This window comes from Myotis myotis, unplaced genomic scaffold (genome assembly GCF_014108235.1).
Source record: "Myotis myotis isolate mMyoMyo1 unplaced genomic scaffold, mMyoMyo1.p scaffold_m19_p_2, whole genome shotgun sequence".
NCBI classification, from domain to species: domain Eukaryota; kingdom Metazoa; phylum Chordata; class Mammalia; order Chiroptera; family Vespertilionidae; genus Myotis; species Myotis myotis.
The window spans coordinates 170369024-170381968 of record NW_023416324.1 but is presented as its reverse complement, the minus strand read 5'-3'; the positions used below and the strand labels follow the sequence as shown (position 1 = coordinate 170381968).

Sequence of the window (12945 nt, the reverse complement as noted above, 5' to 3'; positions counted from 1 at the left end):
TTTGTCTCTCATTTTATTTCACTATAAGCTCCATAAGAGGGAGGCTCTATGTAGTTATCATTTTGATAAATATACAACTGATACATAGTGACTTCTTGCAATTGTTAAATGAAGTAGCGTGTGTTGTACACATGGATTTCTAAAGCCTGATAGACGATGCATGTGAATCAAGTGCTGTGTCCAAGGTGAGACACAAAACTACTGATAAAACCAGGTATAAAACCCAGGTCTCCTAATAGCCGTGTCCAATGCTCTTTCCTTTACAGTGCGAACACGATTGGATTGTCTTTGTTGATGTCTAAATTGCATTTAAAGGACTTTGTGTTTTCTGCTTTACAGAGTGGGCAAATGGGATCAAAGGGGCCTCCAGCTAGTCCACCCTCATTCCGCCCTGAAGATGAACTAGAGCACCTGACCAAGAAGATGCTGTATGACATGGAAAATCCACCTGCCGACGAATACTTTGGTGAGTGGTCCCAGAGCTGACTTCTGAAGTAAATGTCCTGTCCTATTTTCCTTAATTAGTAAGTAGGAGTATTATCAGCTCCAGTGGTAAAGGACTAGAGTCTGCATCCATTGGAGTCGGTATCCATGTGCACACATCTGAGTGTTCTGGAAGTTGCTTTGTGAGAGACTGCCATAATGTGATACCTGTTTGGCTTGTCCTAAAATCTCAGGGGTACTTCAGAGTTTCGTGAGATACATTTGATTTAAAACTTAATTTTTGATCATTTATTAGCTTTTTATTATGCAGAAATAGGGCTTTTGTGTGTATTCAGGTCTAAATATTAATATACAAAATGTGGAATTGCGCAGTATCTAAACTCTGTGCTCTCAATCCTTTCCCTATCCAATTTCAAGGAAAGGATGCTCCCTTTATATATTTTTTAACTTCTCCCCTGTCTAAGCCTGTGAATAATTATGAACAATTAATCCATCTGTCCATTCATTTAATGTGAATTTATGAATTACATGCCAATTATGAGGTGTTATGGATACATAACTTGTCTTCCAAGAGGTTGTAGTTATTCAGAAGAGATAAGAAAAGCACAAATAATTACTAATGTAGCTAAAATTATTAAGAGGCATGAGAGATGCTTGCTTAGGTCAAATGTTATAAAAATTTAAAAGTTCTATTCATTGCCCTGACCGGTTTGGCTCAGTGGATAGAGCGTCGGCCTGCGGACTGAAAGGTCCCAGGTTCTATTCCGGTCAAGGGCATGTACCTTGGTTGCGGGCACATCCCCGGTGGGTGTGCAGGAGGCAGCTGGTCGATGTTTCTCTCTCATTGATGTTTCTAACTCTCTATCCCTCTCCCTTCCTCTCTGTAAAAAATCAATAAAATATATTAAAATAATAAAAAAAAAAAGCTCTGTTCTTCAGGAATGCTTTATGGAAGAATTGGTGGCACTTGAACCTGGACCCTAAAGCATACCTCTCAGGTTTTTTTGTTATGAAAGACTCCTGCCCAGTCTGTTGGAGATCAGTATTTTTATAGAGTATAATTAAAATTAGTTACTAAGAAAATGAAATTTAAAAAAATACAAAATGGAAGACCCACGTTTTACCATTATCAAACTTAACAAGGATAAATTACTCTATTAAATTGCTGTAATTTTTTCTAAATACTCTCTATATTTGTCTCATCACAGGGTGACAAACATTCCTTAGTCAGACACCCACCCGTTGACCTCATTTTCAGTAGTGCTGCTTTTTTTAAAAATATATTTTATTGATTTTTTACAGAGAGGAAAGGAGAAGGATAGAGAATTAGAAACATTGATGAGAGAGAAACATTGATCATCTACCTCCTGCACACTCCCTATTGGGGATGTGCCACAACCAAGATACATGCCCTTGACTGGAATCGAACCTGGGACCCCTGAGTCTGCAGGCTGACGCTCTATCCACTGAGCCAAACTTGTTAGGGTTCAATAGTGCTGCTTTAATTACATATGGAGAAAAGACATTTGGGGGCATTGGGAAGGCACCGAGGTGGGAAATTGCACTATGCACAGGGCAATTTGTACTTCTTCAAGTTTTTCCAATTTGCATGTCTTCCCATTTCCTTCTTATTGGGGACTATGTATTAAAAAATAAACAGAAAACACCAGTTCAAAACCACATGGTAGGTGGACTGGGTTAGGATGTGAAAATCATGACATTTATTTGTAATCAGAAGATAGCATAGCTTAGCTAAAAGCACAATAGTGAGAACGTACAGGGGTGGGCAAACTTTTTGACTCCAGGGCCACAATGGGTTCTTAAACTGGACCAGAAGGCCGGAACAAAAGCATGGATGGAGTGTTTGTGTGAACTAATATAAATTCAAAGTAAACATCATTACATAAAAGGGTACGGTCTTTTATTTCAATAGTTTTATTCATTTCAAATGGGCCGTAGTTTGCCCACGGCTGACTTAGAATTTAGGTTCTGTCCCTCTCTTCCCCTCGCTGACTAACAAATATTCTCATGTTCCTCATCCATCTGAGCCCCATTTTCCACTTTGATAAATCAAAGTGGAAAAGGTCTGGCATTTCTTTCAATACTAGTAAGATAATATGGAAACAGCATCAACCCAAATAAATGTAACATAGCTAAAAGCTAAATATAAGTTGATATAGGTTAACACAAAGGCATGGAAAACAGTAAAAAAAAGTCTCTACTTATTTTAAAATATACTGTAAGTATGTTATGTTCTTGTCATTGATGTGAAAGAAGGATATATATTGAAATAAGATAAACTTTTTAAGAAAGCATGTTAAAAGTGAAAAGTATGTTCTCTGTATTGAAGTATATTAAAAATGAAAAATAATAATACCAAATATATATGCTTCAAATATCATAGCAAAAACTACCTAGCCATAAGGAAAAATATGTTAATGAATATATATATATGTGTGTGTGTGTGTGTGTGTATATATATATATATATATATATATATATATACACACACATATATATATATATATATATCACTTTGGGAAACATATAAATTAACTATTATATTTACGTTCAAGACTATCCTAGCTCTACTACTTACTAGCTTAGACAACTTCAAAACTTATTAATCTCTCTAAATATTTGTTTTTGTTTTGCTTTATCTTTAATATGGAAATAGTAGTTAGCTTATACTGTTATCACATTGAATGAAATATTTATAGAAAGCACTTAGCCATGTTCTTTGAATGTAAAATATGCTCAATAATCAAGTTATCCCATAGTTTAAGAAAACAAGATATGCCCCTTAAAATTAATTAATACTTGATTTAAATTTAGGTTCCTATAAAAAACAGAACATATGTCATGCATTGGTAAATAATCATTACCAAATGATCTTTATAAACTATGATAAAAATGTGGAATGATGATGAACTTTTATTGAGTGTTTATGATATGGCAATACTATTTTATGTACTTTATATGTATTAACTCATTTAACCCATATTGAAAAAATATAACCCTGTAAAATAAATGCTATTACTATTTCCATATTAGGAAATTGAGACACAGGAATATTAAGTAATCTACCCATATCAACAACTAGTCAGTTTTGTGACTGGATTAGAATCCAGGCTCCAGGTCTATACATTTTGTTATTTCTAAAAGATTTTCCCCCAGCTTTCTTGAGGTATACCAAAAAACTGCACATGCTTAATGTATGCAATTTGGTGGGTTTGGACCTACGTATTCATTTTCACTGCCATCACCACAATTCAGGTTTTGACCATATTGGCACCTCCAAAGGTTTAGGATAGAAATTTAGAAAGGTTTCATGGAGAATATCAGCTTTGGACAGATGGAAAATAACAGAGGATATTCTCTTTTAAGTAGATAGAATGAACAAAATACGACTTGAGGCCAGTATTATTCAAGGAAAGTTTGCTTTATGTGGAAAACATACATTAAGTACCTATTAGATGCAAGTTATCCTTCTAGATGTTAGAGACATATGGAGACAGGCAAACATGAGTCTTACTTTAAAGGTGCTTATAGTCTAAAAGGGGATGGGCACAGAGTTATGGTGTTTAATCATAATTCAAGATAAAAAGTGACAAGTGAGTTCAAAGTTCTTTGAGAATTCAGAAAAAAGAAAGGACATCCTGAGGCAAGAATGGAAAAGCTTTTGTGGAGTAGTTAGCCTTTGAATCAAGTCTTTAAAAGTATGCTAATAGAGATTTGCAAGTGGGATAACATTATAGAAATGAGGTCATTTCTGATTATGGGAATTTTTAACATGAAGGGTTTAAAACCAGTGAAGAGAATCACCTATGTTGGAAGGAATAAATATTGGGAAATAAGATTGGAGAAATAAGTTGAGAGCAATACAGAGAGGACTTTTATTATTTTGTGTTTATAATTTAATTTTTTAATTACAGTTGACATTCAGTATTATTTTATATTAGTTTGAGGTGTATATCATAGTAGTTAGACAATTATATAATTTACAAAGTTATCCCCTCTATAATTCTAACACCTGGCACCATACATAGTTATTATAATATTATAGACTATATCCCCTATGCTGTACTTTACATCCCTTTGACTATTTTGTAACTACCAATTTGTACTTCATAATCTCTTCACTTTTTCACCTACCCTACAACCCCTCTTTCATCTAGAAACCCTCAGTTTGTTCACTGTATCTATGAGTCTATTTCTGTTTTGTTTGTTGATTTTGTTCTTTAGATTCCACATCTAAGTAAAATTATATAGTACTTGTCTTTTACTGTCTGACTTATTTCACTTAGTATAATACCATTTATGTCTATCCATGTTGTGGAAAATGGTAAGCTTTCATACTTTTTTATGGCCAAGTAATATTGCAATTTATATATGTACCACATCTTCTTTGTGTACTTGTCTATTGACGGGCACTTGGGTTGCTTCCATATCTTATCTATTGTAAATAATGTGCAATGAACATAAGAGAGCATATGTTCTTCCAAATTAGTGTTTTAGATTTTCTTGGATATATACCCAGAATCGGAATTGCTCTGTCATAAAGTAGTTCTGTTTAAAAAAAAAAAAAAAAAAAATTGCAAAACCTCCATACTGTGGAGAGTAGTTTTAATGCCTGAGTAAAGGCTAGTGATTTTATCTTACATAATGAACCTTTGCACATTGAGGTCAAATGCTGTGGGAACTGTTCTGTCAATAGTGGTTAAGAATGTGGGTTCCAAAGCCAGAATGTCTTGATTTGAATGTCAGCTCTACCTCTTAAAAGCAGAAAGCAAAGGATGAGTTAACGAAACTATCATTTACTATTCCACTCTAAACATTAAACATTTCCTGAGAAATTTTCCATGCCCGCAGATGTGCTGGCTGTCAGGGACATCTAGATGCAAAGAGAATTTCTGCCCTCACTTGGTTCATGAGTTCCTGGGAAGGACAGGAGAAAGGCAAAGATGTCAGTGCAGATTATCAGCACTTTGTTGGGTCTGCCTGGCCTATGTGAGAGTAGACAAAGTCCATAAGTCTGCCTGGAGATGAGGGAAGGATGGCTATATATCAGTGTGTCTGTAGAAGGGCCTGACACAAGAGAGATTTATAAGAGTCCTCTCTTGCCCTCTATCTGAATTTTACCTAAGTTCCATTCTGGGCTAGAAATAACATTGCCAAGTACCACCCTAAAAGAACTAACCCACCTAACCCCATCACCTACTTTCTTTTTCAGCCAGTTTGCCTATTTAATGCTGAAATTTTCATTGACACTAAAGTTGATTTGCAGTCATTAAGTGCTTCCTTGTCAAAAAACTTCTACTAGATTACAGGCTGCACCTGGGAGAGAAGGGAAACAAAATAAAAGTAAATGGGTGAATGGAGTAGGTTCTCCTGTGGTCACGTTGCTTTGTTTCAATGAAGCCCCACCCCATTTTTTTTAATTTAAGTGAGGGATATCAACTCCCAGGTAGCTTATATACAAAGAAGATACCTTTACAATGTAGAGGTCTGGAGCAAACCTTCTTAATTCAAATGATGAAATTTAGCATCACTGATACTAGGACAAATTGACAGGTGCCAGTTGATATGATATAGTAGGAAGTATACAACATACCTATGTAATAGTTTTGCTAAAGTATTTAACTTGAATCCAACCTTTAGGAAATATACAAATCCAGTTGTTATAACATTCTTTAAGGCAATTTTCCTAAATTCTTGAAAAAAAGTCAATGTTAGAGGAGACTATGCTAGGTTAAAAGAAATTAAAGCAACATGCCATACCAATGCAAGACATGAGTTTTGATTGGAATCTAGATTTAAAAAGAAAACTATAATTGTTTGGGCCAAGGTTAGAGAAATTTGAATATGAACTTTATGTGAGACAATACGTTCATGTTAATGTCTTGACTATGGTAATGACATTGTGATTAGATAGGACAATATCCTTATTTTTAGGAGCAACATGTTCAAGGTTTTAGGGTGCAATGTCATGATGTCTGAAACAACTTTGAAACACTCAAGATGATAGATAGGTAGATAGATAGATAGATAGATAGATAGATAGATAGATAGATGATAGATAGATAGATAGAGTAAAATGAACTTCACATTAAAACAGTTAAAGATGCTGTTACTACATAGCTATATGGGGCATCTTATTTATCCCCAAAATGTGTTGAAGCCTGTCATAAATGAATTATCTTAGACTCCTTTCTAAGATAATTCATTTATGAATTATTGCAGAAGTAGGTAGAGTCATATTTCTGTACCTTTTAAACTTGATTACTTTAATGACTATTGTGGGTCTTTGAAATTACCTTCTTGTGTATTTTTTTAATACTCTATAGGCCACGTAACTTTTATATTATGGTGAGATGATAACTATTATGGTGGTGATGACAAAAGCTTACATATATCTAAAGCTCTACGAGTTTACAAAGCTTAATCACAACTGTGGTCTGATTGACTGACCTGGTGACAATGTCTTCATTCTTCACATGAAGTAACAGAGATTCAGAGTGGCTCTGTGAGTTTTCATGGTCACTTAGCTAACATGTGTCAGGATTAAGACTTTGTTTTTGGTATTTTTTTGTTTTTGTTTTTTGTTGTTTTTTTTTAAATCTCAAGTTCTCGCTGGTTTATGACCATTACAGAATGGCATATGTTGTTCCTGCAGCTGGTCCATAGTTGGTTATCCCTGCCTCATGTCATCTTTTCCCTCCTGAAGTCATGATCTTTAAATGAGAGACCACCTGTGACCAGGGCTATATGTTTTGTAGCCTGGACTTCAATTTCACTGACATCAGAGTTTAACTATCTATAACTCCTGAATTAACTGATGTCGCACTAAGCATGGGCTTTTACCATGCCCAGATGTATACTTTAGGAAGATAGCACTCCTAATAGCTCCCAGGCAACCATGTCAGCAAACTGTAGCCCTGCTCTTGACCTTGGGAGAAGGCAGATCACTGATAACTACAGTTCATCTTGTTTTCTCAAGTCAGTTCTGCATAGAATATTACAAGCAGGAACCTTTAACTAAGTCTTAGCTGGGTATATTTTTTAATGATTTTTTCCTGAAAAGGTACTAGTTTTAGTGTTTCCACAGTCTTTCTCTTCCATCTTTGTAAAAAATTTTGACCTCCACTACAGTATTAAGTAAATGCCACAAAGAATTAACCATAATACAGTAGTTGGGTGAGTTCTTACCTTTGAAGGGGAGATAAAGTCTCTCATGCTCTGAACGTTTTCCATTGACTTTGGCTTAAGTTTTGCCTGTAACAGTTTCCCATTGACACTAGGGTCCTTGAGTGGGTCTCAAAACACTACCCTGTAATAGGAAAAAAGGAAACAGAAGGGTTGAGCTAGGAGTAAACTCACATCTAGTTCAATTAGCCAGGAAGCAGGTCTTCAGCCCAAATCATCTGCAGCAAAACTGCATGCCTTGGTTCAAGTGCTCGCATCATGGGGTCACCTGTTTCTCTGAACAATTAGAAAAGTATGTTAATACTAGAGGGCACTCTTAATTCCAGGGATAAATCATAAGAAGAACAAGGGATGATGAACAATAAATTATTGTAAGTTAGGGTACATTTCAGAACATGACATAGGAGAGAGAATTTTTAAATTAGCTATCAAAATGAATGGGGGAGAAAGGTATCATTGCTAGAAAATTGGGGGGCTTACAGGGCTAGCTGCCAGCATTGGAACTTATACTTTTCAGATAGTTTTGAGGGTTAAATGTAAAGTAAGATTGAGTTTATCATCTAGATATTCTTGACACATCTCTTTGCATTTACCTGTTTTCTATGTTGATTGATATATCCAGAGCCTCTATGTTTTGTGCTTTCCTACATTTTGAAAGAGAATACCAGTTTGTATGTGAGAGATTCCACATGTCTATGTCTGTGACCATGACATGATTCTCTCCAAAATAATGGTGTTCTGGCTGTACAGATCCTCAGACTGAAGACAGCGCTATTAGAATGCAGTAACTCCAGAAATGGATAGTGTAATATATCTGAGGATGAACTGAAAATATCTACCAACTTATTTGTAAGCAGAAAGCTGTAATTATCTTGGCATTGTTTACAACGTGTTGTCTTATTCCTTTTTTAAAAAGAAAACTGAAGTGTATGAGTCTTAAAATTGTTTAGTGAGCTATTTGAAGAATTCAGGGAGCACTAGGTAAATTGTCTTCACAGAACTTGGCATTTACCTAATAATGTTTTTGTTTGTCTCTGAGTATTGTCAGTGAGACATGTTGGGACAATTTGCATATACCCAGTAGTTTGTTCTAGGGCAAGTGAAGTTTTACTGCCTTGGGGGACAATTGGACAGAAAGTGGAAGATAGGAGGTGGCAGCGGCTTGTCATTGGTAAGCCTTTAAAGAAGAAAGGCATCTCTGATTACTTTACTGAGAAACCAACTCACCATATTTGGTATTGTTTATCTTTGCAATTGTGAGCAAATGGAGATCCAATGAATATTCATGAAAAAGAAGTTGAGTGCCCCAAACAACAGGAATGATAAATCATTTCTTTTCTGTATTAATAAGACCAGTCAATAAGTGAGCATGTCTAGAAGACTTACACTGAGATGCTAAGAAGAGTGAAAAGCACCATTTGAAGTACAGTTGAAGGTATGGAGAAAAGAAAACCTGGCACCCTGGCTGTTGGAGAACTGCCCTGTGAGAAAGGAATGGATTGTGCTTTCAGAGTTAGCACCAAAGACAAGCTAGGGGACACTGAGAAGTTTCCATTCAGTATAAGGAATTAACTTTTCTTTAACAGACAGAAGCAAATTCTTAGAAGAGTCTAGGCCAGCCGTGGGCAAACTACGGCCCGCGGGCCGGATCCACCGTTCGGCTGTTCTATCCGGACCGCGAAGCCGAAAGAGCTTAGAGTTCTCTTGCTTTCCCCTCCGCTCCTTCACCAGCAGCAGTGTTAACATGGCAACGTCGGGAAACATGGCCGCAGCTCCTTCTTCTGAGTCCAGTTTAAGAACCCATTGTGGCCCTCGAGTCAAAAAGTTTGCCCACCCCTGGTCTAGGCCATAGTTCGATAACCCCTTGTTGGGGAAGTGATGATCAGTATGCAATCATCTTATGGACTGTGAAATTCAGTTTTGGAAGCACAGCCCAATTGTGATATTCAATGTCTTAAATGACTAAACTTGCCTGGGAATCAGTCTCTTGCACGTAATTTCCAGTTCTGCTCCAAGATTTTGAGTGTTATTATATGACTATAATTAACATTTGTATAATTCTTTGTAAAGCACTTTTATATTCTTTATATCATTGGAGCTAGACAGCAGACCCACAAAATTCACAGTATGTATGTTTATTTCCATTTGGTATATGAAGACACAGAGGATCTGAATGATTAAGAGACTCCTTATGCTCCAAGGCCACTACCACCCTAACAAAGCATATGTCTTCTAAACAGCAGACTTGCACTGGGGCCCAGGCCTACTGACTCCAGATCTGGGTCTCTTTCCACCCACTGTACTGTCCTAGCACCATCTTGCGGGATTGGTCATGGACTGTAAGGTCAGTCGACATGCCTGTGCTGAAGCTTTTCCATCAGTATAAGGGACAAGGTGATTGCTTTGATAAATGCTTAGAGGGTCTCAGCTGAGAGGTTCTAGGTCATTTATATTTTATTATTTTTATTATTTTGTGTCAATAAAATGGTTTCCAGAGTGCTCCTGTCAATTACAAACTAGGAAATGAATCCAGGTGAGCAGCTTCCTCTAGTACAGATGGAATCGGAGGCCTTTAAGGGTCTTTTTTTCCCCCCGCAGAAAAATGACCTAATTAGTTAAAAACCCCCAAACCACAGTAGAAGTAAAATTAGAAAATGAGTGGTATAGAGAAAAGACTATTGATTTGGGGGAAAATGGATTTCTTGGTTTTGTCTCTCTGCAGGTCTTTGTTTAACATATCTGTGGGTCATGAGAATAGAATGTTTTCTAGTTAATGAGACACATTAGATATATTTCCTTTTGTGGTGGTGATTTCTGGCAAAGCATTTGCTCAGGGAAATATATGTTTATAGCACTAAATGAATAATCCTAAACATTTTAATGTGTTCCATCTTAGCACATGTTAATTTTTAATTAATTTGCCTATATAGGGTGTTTGTAAGCATTGATTTGGAAACCTAGATTTATAATATGCCATAAAGAAGATTTAATCTTAGAAACTATCTAGAACAACCTTTCATTTTTCTAAAAACTAAAGCCCAAATGACTCATTCAAGGTCACATAGCTGGGAGTGTTTTGAACTGTATAGCCAAACTTCCACTCTAATAAAGGATAGTTACCCTCTACTAGGAGGAAGGAATGTCAGGGCTATTCACAAAGGTGAAAAAGTAGGTGAGGGCCAGCTATTTTGGTGAACCCAGACCTGGATACACCTTATTCAAACTTGGACAAAAAAAAAACTTTGCCTTAAAAAAGAGTAAAATAAAATCAGTAGCTTCTTAGGAATTATGTTTACATACTGTGCTGAATTCTTTTATTTTCAAGCCAGAGGCCCAGTGCATGAAATTAATGTACTGTGTGTGGGGCGCAGGGGAGGTGGAGTTCCTCAGCACAGCCTGCACCCTCTTGCAGTCTGGGACCCCTCTGAGATGTCCACCTGCCAGCTTAGGCCTATTCCCCATGGGGAGTGGACCTAAGTTGGCAATTGGACATCTCTCGCACAGTCCTGGACCCTTTGCTCCTTACCACCTATCTTCTCACTGCTCCTTACTGCTTGGCTTGCTGCTCCTTAGCACTGCCATAGAGGTGGGAGAGGCTCCCGCCACCACCGCTGAGCTCGCCAGCCATGAGCCCGGCTTCTCATGCGCTGTGGGAACGCTGCCATTCCTGTGTTGAGTGTCTACCCTCTGGTGGTCAGTGCGCATCATAGTGACCAGTCATTCTGGTTGTTTCACCATAACAGTTGCTTAGGCTTTTATTATATAGAATAAAAAATAACTAAAGAGATCCTCAATATATTTTTCTTATCCTTGTTAAATTACTTACTTGTAATATTTATTGTCTGTTTTCCTCACTCAAACATAAGTCCTATTGAAGGCAATAACTTTCTGTAGTTCACTGTTCTGTCTTCGGTTCTAGAACAATGCCTGATTTATAGGAGGTGTTTGTTATTTGTTTAATTAATGAATGAACATATAAGTGAAGTTGTGAGCATATATTCCATCTTCTCCATGTAAGAACATGGGTTATAGTAAACTAAAAAGGGAAAATACTTCATTCACTTAACAGATATTTATGTAGCATTTTATGGAATCACAAAGTATTTGATTTGGAGGAAGTTTGAGAGACTAAGAAAATCCTCTCAGAGATGGAAAATGAGTAAGTTTTCTAGGTTCATGAACTAATTAGTGACAGAATCATGAATTATAACTTAGACTTTCTCATTTCTTTTTCTTAAATTCTTTATTAAGGTATTACATATATCTCCTTTTTCTACATTGCCCCCCCCCCCCAGCACATGCCCTCACCCCTCCTTGTGTCCGTGTCCATTGATTATGCTTATATGCATGCATACAAGCACTTTGGTTGATCTTTACCCCTTCCCCCAACCCTTTCCTGCCTTCCCTCTGAGGTTTGCCATTCTGTTCAATGTTTCTCTGCCTCTGGATCTATTTTTGTTCATCAGTTTATGTTGTTCATTATATTCCACAAATGAGTGAGATCATGTGATATTTATCTTTCTCCAACTTGCTTATTTCAGTTAACTTAATGCTCTCCATGTCGATCTATGCTATTGTGAATGGTAGGAGTTCCTTCTTTTTTTACAGCAGCATAGTATTCCATTATGTAGATGTACCACAGTTTTTTAATCCACTCATCTGCTGATGGGTATTTAGGCTGTTTCCAAATCTTAGCTATTATAAATTGTGCTGCTATGAACATAGGGGTGCATATATCTTTTTTGATTTCTCATTCCTTTTTTTAATCACTTAAAGGTATTGAAAACTATATAGATTAAAACATGCTTGATATATTCATTGAACTTCAATCAAAATTAGATAGACACCTTTGGACTTGATCTCTTTTGCATGCATGTTTTGTGAAAATCAGGATTGAAATTGGTCAATGGATTGGTTACATAGTTACGATTTTATTTTAAAGGTCTAAACCCCATTTCCTCTCCTCCCCCCCCCCCACCCAGTCTGAGGTTCATTTGTAGTCATTGGTTCCCAATACTACAATTTTCATCTGGTCTAATCTAATTGGGTCAGATGGGCAGGGAATCACATTGAAAGAAACATCCTTTCCCCAGGGTTAAATGTGTTTTACATAACAACCAGTTCTGAAAGTTCACTAGGTTTCTCCAAAGATGTGAAAGAAACACCACCCAGGATTGATGTGTATCCTGTCTTAATACAAATAGCAGACACCCACTAATTGGTTATATTGGGATCGTCATTCTCTTTATCAAAGAATGAAAAGTAGAGAAGAGATTCCTTTAACAACTGTGAAAA

The 12945-nt window shown here is 36.6% G+C and overlaps 1 protein-coding gene across 9 annotated transcripts in view; it reads left to right on the top strand.

Annotated features, from left to right (window-relative positions):
* LOC118675946 (LIM domain containing preferred translocation partner in lipoma) overlaps positions 1-12945 on the top strand; it is a 665496-nt gene that overhangs the window by 502460 nt on the left and 150091 nt on the right. For all 9 annotated transcript variants that reach the window (XM_036348973.1, XM_036348974.1, XM_036348968.1 and 6 more), the window contains one exon: positions 340-466. In XM_036348973.1, coding sequence (XP_036204866.1) covers positions 340-466 — 127 coding nt within the window. The remainder of the gene's footprint in view (positions 1-339; positions 467-12945) is intronic.